Source organism: Haliotis rubra, unplaced genomic scaffold, assembly GCF_003918875.1.
Source record: "Haliotis rubra isolate DU_JTF1 unplaced genomic scaffold, ASM391887v1 Scf313, whole genome shotgun sequence".
In the NCBI taxonomy this organism is placed as follows: domain Eukaryota; kingdom Metazoa; phylum Mollusca; class Gastropoda; order Lepetellida; family Haliotidae; genus Haliotis; species Haliotis rubra.
Window position 1 is genome coordinate 736,949 of NW_025766984.1, and position 21,148 is coordinate 758,096.

General features: G+C 42.4%; 1 protein-coding gene across 1 annotated transcript in view; it reads right to left on the reverse strand.

The window, feature by feature from the left end:
* LOC124283324 (serine/threonine-protein kinase 11-interacting protein-like) overlaps positions 1–21,148 on the reverse strand; it is a 40,607-nt gene that overhangs the window by 16,959 nt on the left and 2,500 nt on the right. The window contains 6 exon segments of the mRNA XM_046719359.1: positions 12,413–12,516; positions 12,697–12,826; positions 14,640–14,711; positions 15,913–16,020; positions 18,844–19,011; positions 19,321–19,532. Of these exon segments, the coding sequence (XP_046575315.1) occupies positions 12,413–12,516; positions 12,697–12,826; positions 14,640–14,711; positions 15,913–16,020; positions 18,844–19,011; positions 19,321–19,532 (794 nt within the window).

Genomic DNA, 21,148 nt, shown 5'->3' on the forward strand with positions numbered 1-21,148 from the left:
AAGCATGCGACAGTCTGAAGGAAAGCGCAAGGACAATATCTCCTATAAAGAGACTACCACTGCAAAGCGTGGTCCACGTGCAGATATGGGAGACGATGTCAATTTCAATTGACAATGACGAGAGCTGTCCAGCGTGAGCGGGTTAAACACAAGCTAAACTGAAGTAACAAATAGTATGTCTAAGTGTATTTTCAAAGACAACAGACGGACAAGTGAAATTCTATTTTCCTCAGTGTATAGTTGCTATCTTTATTGGTTCTCTAGAGAGCACAATGAAACTTTGCAGTATGTATCTCAAACGTTTGCTGATCATTTTCTGTTCATGATGAGAGCATAAACATGTGATTCTTTTCGTCCAATCGAATGGCACAGGTGTTATGTGCCAAAACCCAGAGCGTTACACAAAATTAAAATACAGTGCAGTAGAGGTGTTATATCTTCATTGAAATTCAGTCTTTGTAAGGGGTATGTGTTTAGGCAGCTTTTAAAGACTGTCAATGAATGAGCGTTCCTGGTCATAGTAAAAGTTGTAGCTGTGGTCTAAGGGGGGTAACTCTGGTCTAGCTGAAGGAAGCTCTAGTAAAATATTTCCACACCAATCACTCGCCGGCTTTGCAATTCCCGAAGAGTAATGCGCTTTTGCCAATCAATTCTGTCTTGTGGAGTTTGCATGGATTTTAAAACTTCATATGTGACCTTTATTGGGAACCGATGACATGTGTCAACTAAGCTCAGCGTGAGAGAAACAGTGTTGTGGATATTGGTACATGCTACACAAATACAGAGTACGGGCGCTTTGTGTCCCATTTCAACTTGGCTGTTGTTGATATTTAAATGGAAATTGTATCTACACTCACCCGAAAATAAACACCATAAACAACCACATTTTCAGTAAAAAGAAATAAATTATTAGCAATTGAACGTGCATTATTCTTTTTCCTTCGAATCTCTAATCAAGCCAACAGCTGTTTCCAAAGCCATAAGTGCAATTACCAATACCATACAACACAATCCTTTGTTTCTAACCCTAAAAACATAAGAATTCAAGGTTTACTACTGAAGTATTTCTCATTACTGACAGTGATATGATCCATATCAGCTATAGCCTTTACTGCTTTCAACATCTGCATGACAGGTACCAAATGGCTAGAAATTATCCAATCCAAGGAGCCCTCAATGTTGCTCGCAACTTTAATTAGATACTATGATAATAGTAATAATAGTATAAAAAGCGACTCCAAAGTGGAGAAGCGACCCAATGTACATAAACATCAGTACTGGGCTTAAGACTAATGTAGACTTAAGATATGTATATAATTAGCCCAAAACTCCGTAGAGTTATAAGCTAGATGATACTGGTATGATATATACATAATAATCTCGTGAGACTATGTCTCATCGTCTACGAGGGACTGTCAACTGCTGTGCGAGGACCATGGGACCGAAATGGTGAATACCTGAGACGTCCTCGGTGGAGATATCTCTCAGATAGTGGTTAGCAAACACCATGTGGGATTTCCAAAAGCAGCCCTCCATAATGGTATTCAACGAAAGCAATTTCCGTGTAGAGCGAAAGTGTGGAAGCCAGTGCTCTGATTTCATGGGGATTAGATGCTCTTGGAGGGTCGAGTCCTGCAGCCTTGTAGGCACGGCAGTATGACAGTTCTGATCCATATCGATATGGTGGTACGAGAGACTTCGGTCTGAGTCGCTGTCGATAGAAGGATGAATAACCGCTATGCTTTGTCGTCGCTTCGCTTTGGATTGTTGTAGATAGATTTTGAGTGCTCTGACTGGACATAGAGATAGGTCAAGCGTATCTTGAGGTCCGAGAATTGAGGAGAGTGCAGGAACATGGAATAATCTGTCTGGTTGACCTGGCAATTGATTCTTGGCGATAAAAATCCCATCGCAGTCCCATATGCACTATGTTTTGATTGTCCTCAAAACGTGATTCTCTCATAATCTAGTCGTGAATTTCTGACATCCTGGCTGCGTTGCTAGGGATAACAGGAACAATGTTTTTGTGACAGAAATTCAAAGGTTGTTGATTCCAGTGGTTCATAGGCCTCACTTGTGAGGTGTTTGAGCACTATATTTTAGATCCCATGCTGGAGCCAAATCTCTGTTTCTGATCCTCCAATCGGAATGAACGTAGTAAGGCCAGTAACTCTGGCGTCTTCGTTAGCTTGACACCCATTCTCATAGTTATCACAGAACTTAAAGCTGCGAGATATGTTGACAATGTCGAGCCTTTTAAATGTTTATTTTGTCTTAGGTAACACAGATAGTCAGCCACTTGTGGATGTGTAGCATTTCTCGCTGTAAATCCCTTTTTGCAGCCGTATGTTTCAAAAAAACTGTGCCACTTGTCGCCATACAAGTTGCGTGTAGAATTGGCGTAAAGCAAGCGCGGACTGCTTTCGCCGCCTGGCTGAATAACCTCTCTTGTTTAGACACACTTTAATACAGTCCATACGCGAAGTTGGAATGCTTCTGTGTTTCTGTGCTGCATTGTTTGGTGTGAGGATGTATAGTAGATTCGAGTGCTTTGGTAGCTCTAGTGTTGGTTGTCCGATTTCTTGAATTAGAATGGGAAACCACGCTCGCTGGCCAGTAGGGCCACCAAAATCAGTTGGAGGCTCTGCGTTTGTCTGATTTTCTGTAACACTTGTGGAATTAGCTGGCTGGCGGAAACGCTGCACGCCGCTGAGGCCTTCCCAGGATATGCTTTAGCGTCCCGCTGCCCACGCTTGTGGATCCGGGACTGGTGATACAAATGTTGTTAGCTGATTGTTGAAGCGAAAGTGGCGTAATAGGTCTACTAGTGGAGCTCCTATTTCCTTTGATAATCTGTGCAAAGATTTCTGTATGGAGCATCCATTCTGTCGGTGAAGGTAGATGTGGCCAGAGAGTGCGTCTGCTAGAACATTCTTGGCTCCCGAATGTGGCATGCTCTGACATGTATGTTGAGATCGCCAATTAGATCGAACAGTTGAAAGCATAGAGTCAATAGGTTCAATGATCTCGTTGAGCCTTGTTTGTTTACATAAAAACGCCACTGTTGAGTTGTCGGGTGTGAATCATCAGATGCGCATTCTGTAGAATGGTCCTCCAATGTAGTAGGGCGTTGATTACTGCTTTCATTTCTAGCATGTTTATGCAGCTTGCTCTCTGCTAGTTCCATAACCCTGATGCCGTCCGTTGGCTAGATGAGCTCCCAAACCTTGGAGCGTACGCTCCTACATAGAGATGGGTTTTGAATTCGGCTCTGTTAAATAGATGCCTTCACAGACATTTTTGACCTCCTGGTCCACCATAGTAGATGAGGTCTGATGTGTTTCGGGTAGACTGAATGGTTGTAGGTCGTCGAGATGAGCGTTGATGAGGACCTGTAACGGACGTAACTGTAGTCTGCCTCTGACTGTCATGTCTTGGGCTGACGTGAGGAGACCCAACAGACTCTACCATTGTCGTAGTGGTAGCGGAGAGAGTAAGGCTTGTGGAATGGTCTGTTGGATCCTGAGCCATCGGTCCTCTGGTACGACGATACGGTTCAGTGTCGTGATAAATCGAATGCCTAGAAATTGCAGATCTTGCGTAGGTTCTACGGCCGACTTGAGTAGATTTACTGTGTTAGTAGCTTGATGATGAAGTTTAACTGTAGTTTGAGACGCTGTGGATCTTTATCTACTTGAATCCCGTCGTCCAGGTAGAACGCACTGCGTAGCCCTAGACGATGTAGGTAGGTGACGATAGGTTTCGTTACTCTTGTGAATAACCAGGGGGCCGATGATATTCCAAATGGGAGTACTCTCCATTGATAATGCAGCCCGTCTAGTGTAAACGGTAGGTATTTCCTGGATTCGGGATGTCTCGGGATATGTAGATAAGCATCCTGCAGATCTATAGGGCCCGTAAGTCTCGCTGGCGCTTACTTCCACTAGATTTCGGTGACAAGCTTAATACGCTAAGAACCAGTTGTGGTGCCAAATTGCTCGACCGCCTAATATGACCTTACTAGACCGGACCAAGTGTACTACCATGCTTGGCTGTCACAGCTGGTGACAATCGTAATAATTGGATCATTTGGGGACGATAAGATCGAAAAATTATTATTCCTTCAAGGATTATCGGTTCCTTATAGACAACCCACAACGCATGAGTCAATTCAAAACCATATGAGTACCTTTCTTTAGCTATAATATATTTTTGACAACCAGTGCAGTTCTATCGCTAAACGTTTCTTTTCGTAGTATCGCCGGACAGTGTTCTGTCGCAAAACATATTTCGGGAATCAATGACATGGTTAACGAAAATGCATTTGAGTAATATGTATTTATATTGAATTTAATAAAACTATTAATTAATATACTGCAATTCATAAAACAGCCATGTGTTACCAACTTTATCAAGTTGATGTTCTATTCATATTTGGCCACATTGACTCTGTCATTTACCCTTTTCAATTAAAAGTATGTAATTCCAAATTAGAATATTTTTGTTTGTTTAATTTGTTATTTATTTTCTAAATACATTTGTTCTTGCTTCAGCACTATTTTGTTATTAATTCAAATAAGATATTATTTTGTATTATTCAATATATTTATATTTGTTAGGAAATAGTTTCTAACAAATATCAATATTGATATGTACAAAATAGTTTTAATTTGGAATAGTTACAAAATATTCAATAGCTTATTAATTGGCTTTATGCAATGTAAAATGCATGTGTATAAATACTTGAGGTACTAATATAAATACTTTGTAAACTAGTTGGTAGGCTTAATAATTTTACTCTTTCCAAGTCCAAGGGATGACTTTATGCCAGTTCAGGTGACAGAATGACCCAAAGATACATGAAATAAATTGTTTGTTGTTTTGCAAATGTGAAAGAAAATGCATTATAAATTTTACTTTGGATAGATGACAGGGATCTGCATGTGTCAAATTGATTCTTGCCATGATGTAAATATACTGATAATGATATATTGAATACAGGGATTGGGATGGAGACCTTCATTTTCAGGATTATTAGCCATTTTCTGAATTTTTAGAATGGGCCACTGCCCTTGTATCAATAGTAAACTTCAAAATTTTAATGGGGCATTTTTTTATTCTAATGTTCAAAATGGCCACTGTCTTTCCCAATGCCTGGTATAAATAGCAGTTCTTGTAACATTATAATTTTTTTTTATAAATATATGAACTTTCCCATTTATGGTGACGCGTTTGATTTACACAAGAAGTCATAGTGTCACAAATCAATCAACAGCTCGACAAAATAACCTTGATGGCATGGTTACAATTATTTCGGTTACTACTGTCAGATATTCAAAAGAAAAATGTGAAAACCCTCAGGCATATGAATATTCATCATGAAACAATTATTTATCAAATTATGTAAACATTATTTTAGAGGTGATATATAAAAACTGGTTGTTGGACAATATTTATTACACTTTGCACTAGATGTCTTGGAGTGAGTGAACTATGTACTATGATCTACAGTACATGAGTGTTACTTAGTTCTTGGTTATGCAGGGGTGAGGTTCTGCTATGCTGTAAGCAAAATATGAAGCAGCACACAGCACCTTCAAGTCACAATTGGCAAAAATGCAAGACCAAATACACTCAAAATTTGGAGTAATCACTCAAAGACATTTCCTGTATTGTAAAATATACTGATCAATACATGGGGAAACTAAATGTGCATATATACTATGTCATGACTGTAGATTCTGCAGACACTGGCTGATAGCAGCATGAGTATGACTACTTGTCATGTAATATAGTGTTTTTCACCCATATTTAGTAACTTACATATTCCAAATATTCTGCCAATGAGGCCAAGGTTGGTAACTGGCATTCCATATTTTCCACTATATAGTGAGACCAATATGTTTTAAAAATAATGGAAAAGAATAATGTGTACTGGTTATTGTGCTATGAACCAGTGTTGTAATCTTACAGCAAATAAAACAAAGAATTTCATATTTCAACAAAATTCCATGTCATGTAGAATCACATGCCTATGCCATTGATTAAGTTTAACTTTTCATTTGAAAGCATGTTTTTTCATGGAAACTGGAGTAGTAGGGTAACCTAGTGGTTAAACTGTTGACACTTCGTCCACACTGAAGGCCCGGTTTGATTCCCCACATGTGCAAAGTGTGTAGCCCATTGCTGCTCTCCCAAGCATTATGTTGCTGGAATATTGCTAAAAGTAGTGTAAAACCCAACTCTCTCACTTGGAAACCTTTATATACACTGAAAATCTAATCTCCTACATCCATCGCTGTATATTTACTGTCAAATCAATATCATGGCTAAAAGCAGAAATCTTCCAAACCATTAAATTTGTGCTTGCTTTATCCACACTTAAAAAAACACAAACAAGTTTTAGAACTATTCTGCAAGTTTATTCCAAAAGACATTATTACTCATAACATATCAAACATTCTTTTGCATTTCCCAGATGCTAAACCTGAAAAAATACTGTAACAGTATCATCTGGAATACAAATGTTCTTTCATGGTCACTCATCTAAATTCTCACTGAATTATCTGAGAGTCCCAAGATGTCACAAGATTCTTTCCAAAACACCTTGCTGGTTACAAGCATTTCCCCTGTTCCAGCAAGTTTCCAAAGGATGATGCGTGAGGGCTTTAATATGTTTTATAACTGTACATACAACATTTCAATGACTTGTTGTTTCTTCATTGCAATGTATACTTGACCACCAGATGTTAAAAGAAATCTGAAGATCTGTTTCCAGTTTGTGTTGCTCTTGATGTCAATGGTAATTGTGGTGATAAAGAAATCTATTCCTCCTTCTTTCTCCTCTTAAAGATGTGCATCTGTTCCAACTGAAAAAAATACATAACACACGTTAGACCAAGTATGATATACTTAATAAAATGTAAACACTAAAACAGTTCCTTACAATGTTGACATCAAGATATTATTGATAAATTAAGCATGTGGATGTTATGTTTAACTGAACATGCTGCACCATAACCAAAATGCTAAATGGGGCTTTCGTAATAATATATTAATCAAGCCTCATATTACAGAATACATTTGTGAGAGACACCTATTCAGAGCTATTGGTATCAATCAAAGTGTGGATATAATCATCATTGTTGCTTCACCACTATTAAATTAATTATTATTTAATTCATTACATTTTATTTTTTAGAATTACACCTGGATTTTCATTACGTGCACATTGCTATCTTCTGATAATTCCAACTGCAAGATACTTTTTTATTTATTAACACAGTTTTTGGTACACATGCATTATACCGATACATGCCTCGTCATATTTTATTAGGTCCCTCTCCGGGGGACAATAAAAATCCCACTGTAAGATATCAAATGCAATCAAACGATTCCCAATCTGCACACATGTCAACTCCACCCCTTACTGTCAGCGGTGCTATGCTTAAACAATACCAGCCTTTAAATGAAAACAAAGAAATCCATGTAACAAACTTCACCTAGACTAATGAATGGGCCAGCCTGAAGACTCCACGCCAGACAACTCTGCATCTGTTTGGCAAATATCCACGTACTATTCATGCAACATTGCCTTAGTGCTTTAGCAGTCCATAGTCTATTACATGGCATAGGTTTCTGATTCGCACAGCCAGTGTCGAGTATGATTATCCACGGCATACCCCATGTAACAGTGTTATCGCCATTGCCGAAAAAGCGCTTGTTTGTCACCGGAAGTACCAAACAACGTGAATCTCTCGCTGGCGTCAGCGGACCCGCCTTTACGGGCCCTATACTGGCCATGTAGTCCATGGGATGAGGATTAGGTGCCGTAGTTGAGGTAGATGTATCATGCGAAAAGTTGGCGGTTTGCGTAGATAATCTCTGTTGAACGTGCTCATGTTGTAAATGAGTCTGAACTTTTCCTTGGAGTTTTTCTTGGCACTAGGAAAACTGGGGAGTAGAAAGCCTGGTTCGATGTTTACTTGATCCAGTACTTCTATGGCCTGCTTGGTTAGGAGAGATGTAACAGCCTCTCTTAACTTTGGTAGTTGTTGCTCTGGAAGTCGAACTTGTGAGGGTTGACTGTAAGCCGAGGCATGGCCTGTAGTTGGATTCGATAAACCGTGTGTTGAAGTATGTTGGAGACATATGGGTCTTGTAGAATTTCCCATTTCTCCCAGTGCAGTTGAAGGCGTCCACCCACTTGTGATGGTTGTACTGGAACGGCTGGGGTGGAAGACCCAGACGCTCCGAACCCGCTCTTCATCGCTTATAGTTGCGGGAACCTCTGGGTGCCCTGCCTCTTCCAGATCCTCCTCTGTAGTTGCCATATGGGCGACGAAAAGAATCTTTTCCTCTTGAACTGACCATCTTCCTATCCCTTGCTTTCTGTAAGCCAGTAAACATTGATCTTCCTGAATATCTCTGAGATGTCTGCCTGATGACGCTAGCTAGCGTGTCCATCGACTTTATCATAAGGACTTCCCTTGAATCCTTGGTGACTTCTTTAGAGACTTTATCTATACCTCCATCGAAGATAGATGGCGTAGACCACGGGGCTGTGTAGAGTGGGAATGTAAACTACAGGAAGCGAGGAGACCTTGACGACGAGCCAGAGTTAGCGCTGCAGAGACTGATGTAAGATGATCCGTTAGAAACTGCTGGTCCTTCTTCTGCATAAGGAGGGCCGAGTATATCATTCTGTCATCCTCAGATGTAGAATCTCAAAATCTGGTGATGAGAGTCTCATTAATCGTTCTTGATCTGTTAAGGCCGAAGAACATCCTCCTTGTCATGGTTTCGATCTGAACCAGCTTGCGGTCGTCTATCTTGTAGGTCTTATTCTTTGCATCGTTGATTACTTTGAAGTTATCGTCGATTTCTTGTGCCTTGAAAAAAGGGTCCATATTATGGGTTGAGAACTTTTTGGCGTTGAACTGTGGTAAGTGCAGCGCCTGGGCTTTAGTGGCTTTATGGAAGGCTGTGTCCAGATTCTGGGGGACCGCTGCTATCAGGTCGATCGGAGGTAGGGTGATGGTATCTGCATCGTCCTCCCTCATGAGGTAAGTGTGGGCCGGATTACCGTTCTTGGAAGGTGAAGATAGGTCCAGGTTGTTAACCATCCAATAGCGTATTTCTGCGACAGAGAAAATGATGCCTCCATCGTCTTCTGTAACGGGATCGCTGATAAGAGGTTGATGCTCTTCCGATGGTGACTGAGGTGGAGACCTGTATACTTCTACAGCTGTGCAAGGTGACGTCAACGGAGACCTGTCTGGTGACTTCCGTGAAGACTTGTGAGGCGAACGGTGTGGTGACCTGCGAGGAGATCGACGTGGTGACCTGTGAGGAGATCGGCGAGGTGAACGACGAGGTGATCGGCGTGGAGAACGGTGAGGAGATCGTCGTGGAGAACGGCCTGACGAGCTGCGTCTATATGGTGACCTTCGTGGAGATCTGCGTGGTGAACGTTGATAGCTTCGCGGAGCTCTTGGGGAATCCCTCGATGACCTTCTAGACAAAGATGACTTGGAGCCTGTAACTGGTGCCCTTCGCGAAGCTTCATCTGAGTCCGGTCCTGGGGAGTGACGACTTGACCTTCGCGAAGGCTGGGGGTCCGAGTCAGAGTCCGGGGATGAAAGGATCTTCCTTCGCGAACCTCTTCGTGAGCGTTGATCATCGGAGTCCGAGGTAGGTGACGATCTAGATGTACTTCGCGAAGGCCTTCGCGAACGCTGTACATCTGGGTCCTTCGCAGAGGTGGGCTGTGACGTCCTTCGCGCAGGTGGCTTTCCCAGCGATGACTTTGAAGCGGGCGCTTCGTTGACGGGAGGTCCCTCTTGGGTGACGTCTCGGTTGGAGCCTTCACGAAGGCTAAGGCTCTGGGCTGGTTGTCTCTCCAGTCCGTATCGGTCTTCCATCATCTTCATGATCTGAAGAACCAGGTCGTCTGGGACAGTCTGCGAAGATGTAGTTGGTGCCCTCTCTGCGTTGGTAGTGACGGGACCCTCAGGAAGATCGTCAGACATCGGCTTTGGTACATCAGGCTGCGTGTAGATCTGCGCTGACGTCACTGTTGCCGGCACCGGTCGTTTCTTGTGGCGTAGATCTACAGGCCCAGTTCTGTGGCGGGAACAATCTCGGCTGAGAAGGTTCTAGTAGACTTCGTCGATTTCCCCTTGGAGGTAGACGCTGCCCTGGGGGTACGGAGTCTGCGTTGAGATGATGTAGAAGCCCTCTTAGTCTTTGGCTGCGACGACGGAATGTCTGGGGATGCAGGTCGCTTCTTGGAGATGGCGGATCGCGCCCCCGCTCGAGGGTAACTCTAGCGGAACACCAGACGGGAGTGGGTCGTCCGACAGCAGTTGACTGGCGAGGGGTTCCGGCGTATTGGCCATGGCTAAACTGTATGCGTGACCTATCTGATGCGCTATCAAGGCGCAAAGATAATATTTGTTAAATGCAGAATTAGACAAATTATTAAGACGCAAAAGATAATATTTGCAGTACAGCTAATATTAAATGCAGAATTAGACAAATTATTACAGTAACGTGAAACTGCAACAATCGGCGTCCGTGAAAACGCAGAATTACATGGTTGCAGTACAGCTCAATAGGGACATAAGAGGTAAATGCAGAATAATCAGCAGCAGAAAAAGCGTCAATCTACAAGAAGGAGTAAGCAGATTTTCATCAACGGGAAACTCTGGTGAGTAAATTAATTTACATTGAAGGGAGCTTCAATTAGGGAGATACAAGTGTTCCAATAAACAGAAGAGACAAGCAAAAAGAATTAGGGATAAGGAATAAATTATCAATTACACATTTTATGTCAATTGTTCCGAAGGATATGGCTAGCTACACCTCTGATCGCGCGTCTCATAGAAAGATAATATTTAAATGCAGAATTAGACAAATTATTAACTAAGCAATAAAGAAAAGGACATGGTGTGTAGGCTAGAGCAGATCACAGCAGCGTAATCTACAAACAGTACAGATTTTCATCAGCTGCTTGCTTTGAACAATCACGCGGTCCCCGAATAAACAGCAGAATTAAGAATAAATATCAATACATAATTGTTGCAGAGAGTAGACAGCCTCATGAAGACTATAAGAGGTAACTCCTAAGAATAATCAAAGGATATAGTGTGTAGGGAGACACAAGAGCCTTCCTGCTCACTGGGCTGAAGAAGGAGAGAGTTTGGGAAGAGGGAGGCAACTCTTGGTGAGTATTAATTAGTGATTTTACATTGAAGGGAGCTTCAATTAGGGAGATACAAGTGTTCCACTATGTTCGCAAGAAGAAGAAGACAAGCAAAAGAGCATGAGTCAGGATAAGGAAAAATATAACAAATTAATACTGGTTATGACATTTTATGTCACTTCATACAATTTCATGACATTAACAGTAACAGTCATTTAATCAGTCATCAGAGCCACTGCTCCAAGCCAGTTCCTCATCATTCTGTTTTCCAGTTGAAGTGTGTTGTATTAACAGCAACATATCAACATGCAGTAGGTGCAAGTTCATATGTATATGTGGATGCATGTTGCAGTTTCAGTTTGTACCAGAGCAAGTTCTAATTGCTTAAATCAAGCCCCGCAGTGCCTAGTGAACAACACCTTCAACCTATAGGTAGATAGCAACTCTGAAGCAGATGAGATTTTTGGACCAGTGAAAGTAAACTCAATACCTAACCCTACAGAAACTCTGTTCATGCAGAACTGCAGTACGTATGGTACTAGAGCAGGAAGCCCTTACCCTGCAGTATGTATGGTACTAGAGCAGGAAGCCCTTACCCTGCAGTATGTATGGTACTAGAGCAGGAAGCCCTTACCCTGCAGTATGTATGGCACTAGAGCAGGAAGCCCTTACCCTGCAGTATGTATGGCACTAGAGCAGGAAGCCCCACCCTGCAGTATGTATGGTACTAGAGCAGGAAGCCCTTACCCCTGCAGTATGTATGGTACTAGAGCAGGGAAGCCCTTACCCTGCAGTATGTATGGTACTAGAGCAGGAAGCCCCACCCTGCAGTATGTATGGTACTAGAGCAGGAAGCCCTTACCCTGCAGTATGTATGGTACTAGAGCAGGAAGCCCTTACCCTGCAGTATGTATGGTACTAGAGCAGGAAAGCCCCTTACCCTGCAGTATGTATGGTACTAGAGCAGGAAGCCCTTACCCTGCAGTATGTATGGTACTAGAGCAGGAAGCCCTTACCCTGCAGTATGTATGGTACTAGAGCAGGAAGCCCTTACCCTGCAGTATGTATGGTACTAGAGCAGGAAGCCCTTACCCTGCAGTATGTATGGTACTAGAGCAGGAAGCCCTTACCCTGCAGTATGTATGGTACTAGAGCAGGAAGCCCTTACCCTGCAGTATGTATGGTACTAGAGCAGGAAGCCCTTACCCTGTACATCAGGAGGAGGCTGGAGAGAGCTTGCAGGCACTGATGGTCGGCGATGCAGTTCTCAGACACGTCCAGCTCCTGGAGGGCAGTCAACTCCTCCACGCCTGTACAGACAATACATATGATCATATATCTCAATAATACAACAGGAAATTCAGCACTGCAAGAGAAGAACTGTGTCTACTCATATCCATTCCAATTTTGAAAATAGGTAGCCTTGCATTTCACTATTATAGTAATTATTAGAAGTAGATTTGTTATTTCAACTTTAAGGTTAAACCAACCTGTAATGTTATCCAGATTGTTATTCTTGATGACAAGGGTTCTGAGCTTGGCCTTGCAGGTGATGGAGAAGGTGGGTAGTGACGAGAGGCAGTTGTAGCCCAGGTTGAGTCGCTGCAGCTCTGTCAGGTACTGAAACACACAGACACAGTCTACATGCCGAAACACAGTCTACAGGCACTTCAGACACAGTCTACATGCCGAAACACAGTCTACAGGCACTTCAGACACAGTCTACATGCCGAAACACAGTCTACAGGCACTTCAGACACAGTCTACATGCCAAACACAGTCTACAGGCACTTCAGACACAGTCTACATGCCGAAACACAGTCTATAGGCACTTCAGACACAGTCTACATGCCGAAACACAGTCTACAGGCACTTCAGACACACAGACACAGTCTACATGCCAAAACACAGTCTACATACACCAGACACAGTCTACATGCAAACAGTCTACAGGCACATCAGACACAGTCTACATGCCGAAACAGTCTACAGGCACTTCAGACACAGTCTACATGCCGAAACACAGTCTACAGGCACTTCAGACACACAGACACAGTCTACATGCCGAAACACAGTCTACAGGCACTTCAGACACACAGACACAGTCTACATGCCTAAACACAGTCTACAGGTAGAGACACAATCTACAAGCAGAAACAGTCTACAGGCACATCAGACACAGTCTACATGCCAAACACAGTCTACAGGCACATCAGACACAGTCTACATGCCGAAACACAGTCTACAGGCACTTCAGACACACAGACACAGTCTACATGCCGAAACACAGTCTACAGGCACATCAGACACAGTCTACATGCCGAAACACAGTCTACAGGCACTTCAGACACAGTCTACATGCCGAAACACAGTCTACAGGCACTTCAGACACACAGACACGCGGTCTACATGCCGAACACAGTCTATAGGCACATCAGACACACAGACACAGTCTACATGCGAAACAGTCTACAGGCACATGAGACACAATCTACGCAAGTTTAAACAGTCTACAGGCACATCAGACACAGTCTACATGCACAAGACACACAGTCTACAGGCACATCAGACACACAGTCTACTGGCACATCAGACAAAGTCTTCTAGGCTCAGACACACAGTCTAGACATCACACAGTCTACTAGCACATCAGACAGTCTACTGGCACATCAGACACAGTCTACTGGCACATCAGACACAGTTAACTCGCACATCAGATGCACAGTCTACTAGCACATCAGACACAGTCTACTGGCACATGACACACCAAAGTCTACTGGCACATGAGACACAGTCTACTGGCACATCAGATACACAGTCTACTGGCACATCAGACACACAGTTAACTGGCACTTCAGATGCACAGTTTACTGGCAAATCAAACACAGTCTACTGGCACATGAGATGCACAATCTACTGGCACATGAGACACACAGTCTACTGGCACATCAGACACACAGTCTACTGGCACATCACACACCAAAGTCCACTGGCACATCAGACACACAGTCTACTAGCACATCAGACAGTCTACTGGCACATCAGGCACAGTCTACTGGCACATCAGACACAGTTAACTCGCACATCAGACACACAGTCTACTAGCACATCAGATGCAGAGTCTACTGGCACATCAGACACAGTCTATTGGCACATGACACACTAATGTCTACTGGCACATCAGACACCAAAGTCTACTGGCACATCAGACACAACAGATTACAGCCACACACTTGACTGGCATATCAGCCAACAGACACATAGTCTCATGCCACATCCATCTTACAAACCAAGAACTTCATACAAAGATGATGGCCATTCTCAAATCATGCCAAATTGGGGCTTAATCAATTTCATTTCAGTATCTATCAATACTTATAACATGAGATAATACATTGATATTGCTGTAAGATAGTGACTTCAGGACACCTACCTCCAGGTTCTTGTCTGCCCTATCCAGTTGGTTGTGGCTCACATCGAACTCCTCCAAGCATGGCAGTAATCTCTGAAATTAGAATAATTTAACAATAGAAGCCCAGGCATCCATTCATCCTTTACAAAACAGCTTAGTACCACTTGGTAGGAGGTTGCAAATTCAGACATTCCTGTGATGTAAATGATGTGAATCCTATGGTAAGATTACAGAATACCGGATACCTTCCACCAGCTTTGAAAGCACGTGAATTTACTTAGGGTTAGGGTAAGGTTTAGGGTTAGGTTTAGGGTAAGGTTTAGGGTAAGGTTTAGGGTTAGGTTTAGGGTTAGGTTTAGGGTTAGGTTTAGGGTTAGGTTTAGGGTAAGGGTAAGGTTTAGGGTAAGGTTTAGGGTTAGGTTTAGGTTTAGGCATTCTCTTCCCACAGAGGTTACTCCTGTCATATCTTCCTACGTAACCTCTGTTCTAATACGGCCATATTTCCCGGTTCTCGTAAAATCCCCTAGCGGCAAAAGATCGCAACACGAATTATCTCCCTTCTTTCCATCCAATCAGAAAGCCTGTTACATCGACTTAGATTCAACTTAACTAACACAAGCAAATGTGGGGCCACAAATATCCCCCATCTGCCGGTGACTTGTGTTGATGTTACACACAAGACGTTTAATGGCTAGCTTGTCCGTTGTCAACGAGGGCGATGGAGATGCCACTGATCCGCCATAACATGACTGAGTTCTGTCTAGAAGAAACGTTTGCGCATCGCGCAGGGGAAGAAGTTTAGTTTTCTCGAAGCATACGGAAATTACCGAGGCCTTGCGAATGATCACTTTTGAAACAACGTCGCTGATTGCACAACTAAATCTGATTGTCTCCAATCACGAGTCTTGAACGCTCACACCATGAAAGGGCCGTATTAGAACAGAGGTTATGTAGGAAGATATGACAGGAGTAACCTCTGTGGGAAGAGAATGAGGCTTAGGGTAAGGGTAAGGTTTAGGGTAAGGTTTAGGGTAAGGGTAAGGTTTAGGGTAAGGTTTAGGGTAAGGTTTAGGGTAGGGTAAGGTTTAGGGTAAGGTTTAGGGTAAGGTTTAGGGATAGGCTGATGTGACACTAAACAATATAGCTGATATGTATCCGCTATTCTGTAGGTGTACCAATCATATAAACACAACATCTCTCTACACTGACATAGAGAACACTATTGAGGGTAAATGCCAGGAAGTTACCAGCTGCATGTTAAAACTACAACAACACCAACTTGTCAACAACTTACAAGTGATCCATCCAGACTCTGAATGCCGTTAAAGCTGACAGATGCGGACTTGAGGTGTGGCCAGGACATGGGAGCACTCATGTCTCCACCACACGTCTCGAACAGCTCCTGTGAATTACAAGATTTCAGAAAATAAACACCAACTCAAATGAGTTGCCCACAAATATTTTACAAAACAAATATATTGTAAGATCAAGATCAAGCATGCATCCTAGTCCTCCAGAGGAATCTTCTTGAACTGAACAATTTCATTAAGGATCATGTCACATGTGAAGAAAACAACTGAATACCATTAGCTGTCTACATTTCTGATAACACAGTAGCAGTGACAATCTCTCCTGTTCTCACTCACACTGTGGCACTCACACTGCTGCAAACACTGGGATTAATGCAGCTTTAAATACCATTACTAACACTGCAACTGATGATGGTAACATTCTTAGTGATGCTACTCCTAATGCTGCTGTGAACATTGCTGCTACTAGTCCTACTCTAAATGCTACTAATGCTGCTACTAATGCTGCTACTAATACTGCTACTAGTCCTACTCTAAATGCTACTAATGCTGCTACTAATGCTGCTACAAATACTGCTACTAGTCCTACTCTAAATGCTACTAATGCTGCTACTAATGCTGCTACTAATACTGCTACTAGTCCTACTCTAAATGCTACTAATGCTGCTACTAATGCTGCTACAAATACTGCTACTAGTCCTACTCTAAATGCTACTAATGCTGCTACTAATGCTGCTACAAATACTGCTACTAGTCCTACTCTAAATGCTACTAATGCTGCTACTAATGCTGCTACTAATACTGCTACTAATGCTGCTACTAATACTGCTACTAGTCCTACTCTAAATGCTACTAATGCTGCTACTAATGCTGCTACTAATACTGCTACTAGTCCTACTCTAAATGCTACTAATGCTGCTACTAATGCTGCTACTAATACTGCTACTAGTCCTACTCTAAATGCTACTAATGCTGCTACTAATGCTGCTACTAATACTGCTACTAGTCCCACTACTAAGACTGAATGCTACTAATGCTGCTACTAATACTGCTACTAGTCCTACTCTAAATGCTACTAATGCTGCAACTAACATTGCTACTTAATGCTGCTACTAAGACTGACTATGAATGTTGCTGCTACTAATACTGCTACTAGTCCTACTCTAAAATGCTACTAATGCAGCTGCTTTGCTAATGCTGCTACTAATGCTGCTACTAATGCTGCTACTAGTCCTACTCTAAATGCTACTAATGCTGCTACTAATGCTGCTACTAATGCTGCTACTAATGCTGCTACTAATACTGCTACTAGTCCTACTCTAAATGCTACTAATGGTGCAACTAACCTGCTTAAATTACAGCTACAAACACTGCTGCTACATAATGAAATGCTGCTACTAATACTGCTACTAGTCCTACTCTAAATGCTACTAATGGTGCAACTAACATTGCTTAAATTACAGCTACCAACACTGCTACTAAGACTGAAATATGAATGTTGCTGCTACTAATACTGCTACTAGTCCTACTCTAAATGCTCCTAATGGTGCAACTAACATTGGCTTAAATTACAGCTACAAACACTGCTACTAAGACTGACATATGAATGTTGCTGCTACTAATACTGCTACTAGTCCTACTCTAAATGCTCTAATGGTGCAACTAACATTGCTTAAATTACAGCTACAAACACTGCTACTAAGACTGACATATGAATGTTGCTGCTACTAATACTGCTACTAGTCCTACTCTAAATGCTACTAATGGTGCAACTAACATTGCTTAAATTACAGCTACAAACACTGCTACTAAGACTGACATATGAATGTTGCTGCTACTAATACTGCTACTAGTCCTACTCTAAATGCTCCTAATGGTGCAACTAACATTGCTTAAATTACAGCTACAAACACTGCTACTAAGACTGACATATGAATGTTGCTGCTACTAATACTGCTACTAGTCCTACTCTAAATGCTACTAATGGTGCAACTAACATTGCTTAAATTACAGCTACAAACACTGCTACTAAGACTGACATATGAATGTTGCTGCTACTAATGCTGCTACTAGTCCTACTCTAAATGCTACTAATGGTGCAACTAACATTGCTTAAATTACAGCTACAAACACTGCTACTAAGACTGACATATGAATGTTGCTGCTACTAATACTGCTACTAGTCCTACTCTAAATGCTACTAATGGTGCAATTAACATTGTTTAAATTACAGCTACAAACACTGCTACTAAGACTGCTATTACTGCTGCTACTCACAGGGTACAACTGACACTGACATTAATACTGACATGATTGTTGCTGCTACTATTAAATACAGCTGTGATTGACCACCAGACCAATGTTGCTGATGCTGCTACTGACACTACTACTTACAATGCTGAAGTTGCTGCTAACACTGCCATTTACTACGCTACTAATGCTGCCACTGACTATTCTATTCACAATCCTACGAAGCTGTTACTAGTGAGTGAGTTTAGTTTTACGTCGCTTTTAGCAATATTCCAGTAATATCAGGCGGATACCAGAAATGGGCTTCACATATTATGTCCATGTGGGGAATAGAATGCGGGTCTTTGGCGTGACGAGCAAACGCTTTAACCACTACCACACAACCTGATACTGCTACTAACACTGCTATTTGCAATGCTACTGATGTTGCTGCTATCACTGCTATTTACAACACTACTGATGTTGCTGCTATCACTGCTATTTACAACACTACTGATGTTGCTACTAACACTACTATTTACAACACTACTGATGTTGCTGCTATCACTGCTATTTACAACACTACTGATGTTGCTGCTATCACTGCTATTTGCAATGCTACTGATGTTGCTGCTATCACTACTATTTACAACACTACTGATGTTGCTGCTATCACTGCTACTAACCTGCAGATGCATGAGGCTGCGGGACACGATGACGGTATGCAGCTGCCCCCGCAGGACCTGCAAGCCCTCTATCATATGGATGGGGACCTTCTTCACCTCCAACAAAGTCAAGCTGCGGAACCGATGTATCTGAATTGCACCCTGCATTGTATTCGAGCCATGCATCAGCTGGAAATACAAGTGACATTACGGCTTTGTGATTTTACCACGGACAAATGACAACAGGACATTTTGAGGATTTTGTAGACAAAAGTGGTGAACCTATCCTTTGACATGACAAGCAAATGGTTTGCCCCCCTGAGATACCCCTCCATTCCCATAATATAGACATTTCATACAAAAAAGATATTCGCCTGTTCACCAAGATCACAAGATGACAAACAGTATGATTCTAACATAGTGCAGACAAATCTCAACAGATCTGTTCCAATATCATGTTTACTAATATACTTGGTACTTGTTCCATGACAAACTCACTTTGATGGCCAAAGTTTTAGATATAAAATCCCGCAGGAATTCCACATCCTGTTTCCAGGCAGCGGCCTGCCTGTTGATCTTGTTGAACGTTGCTGCCGATGCTGCCAGTCCCATACTCTCCGTGTCACTCAGTCGACGCATGGACGTTCCCAGCATTCCCAGACTTTGTGTAGTGAGGGACAGCTTCCCCTCACCCTGCAGAATCTTGTCTCCTGGAAGCATAGGAGAGGTGAGGAGAGGTGAGGTGGGGTGAGGATCCTGGAAGGATGAGGATAGGTGAGGTGAGGTGGGGTGAGGAGGTGAGGAGGTGAGGTGAGGTGAGGTGGAGGTGATGGGGTGGAGGTGAGGTGAGGTGAGGTGAGGTGAGGTGAGGTGAGGATGAGGTGAGGTGAGGTGAGGTGAGGTGAGGTGAGGTGAGGTGAGGTGAGGTGAGGTGAGGTGAGGTGAGGTGAGGTGAGGTGAGGTGAGGTGAAATTGGGTTTAACGTCGTGTGTGAGAATATTTCGCTCATATGACGACGTGCATGCGTGTGTATGTGTATGTGCGGCTGCTTGTACTAGCCCACACTTAAGCTGGTTTTATAGTGCTAGCCCACTGAGATACCATGCCGCAGTGAAGCATGAATACCCCACTCAGACACATTATACTGACTCCGAGCCGACCAGTCCTTGTTGTACCCATTAATGCCGAGCGCCAGACGGAAGCATAAGTAGTATGGTTACTATTGGCAAGTGTATCTGCATCCTGCTCCTGAATTAGGTCTTAAATCACTAAGTGGCATCATTAAAGGCACAATGTCACACATTTCCGACAATATTTTGGCCTATATTATATATATTGGGGCATATGCACTAGGGGTGGGTATTGCAGAGAATTTTCATATTGCGATATATTGTGATGTGAAAGCATTTATTGCGATATGTATTGCAATATATTGCATGAAGTATTTTTAAACAAAAAACTACTTATAATCGAGTTAATGCTTGATTTATACAGCAAAAACACAGCAAAATCACTATGCTTGATTAAGCTTTAATAACAACTTTTCATCATGATAAAATAGAAATGTGAATAATATTTGGCACAAATGAAATAAGGAAATATCCGAAGATTTCCGAGTGTTACGAAGTTTTCCGAATGCATGGCAAAATACCGGTTTTCGATCAGCGTATCGCAATACGTATCGTTTTCATGTCTGAACCGGTAAATACCGGTAAACCGGTTATATTGCGCAGCCCTAATATGCACTCGCTTCCTATTGATGCAATAAAAGACTTATTATCCCATATGACTTGCCTGAAATCAATAACTGAAACTGCTTCCAAACAGAGAACACTTGTCATATATGGAAAGAAAACAATTGCTCTGGACATCGAAATCTGTCGCATGCTGTATTGTCGGTGTTTGCTGAACTGGTTTCAATCACAAGTTGTGCGTAGGATATTTGTAGAGCGTTCCAAGGGACATAACTCTATGGGCTGATAGTAGTATTGAGAGAAATGCATTATGTATTTTTAGACTGACTGACTGACTGAGTTTAGTGTTACGCCGCTTTTAGCAATATTCCAGCAATATCACGGCGGGGGACACCAGTAATGGGGTTCACACAATGTGCCCATGTGGGGAATCGAACCCGGATCTTCGGCGGGACGAGCCAACGCTTTAACCACTAGGCTACCCCGCCGCCCCTTATTTTTAGAGAAGTGTGGTGTGATATAGTGCCTTTAACAATGAGTGAGAGTGAAAGCTTTACATCACACCTGCATTGTTTCAGCCATATAGTGATGAAACCAAAGTACAAAGTAAAAAGGAATCCCTCCACAACATT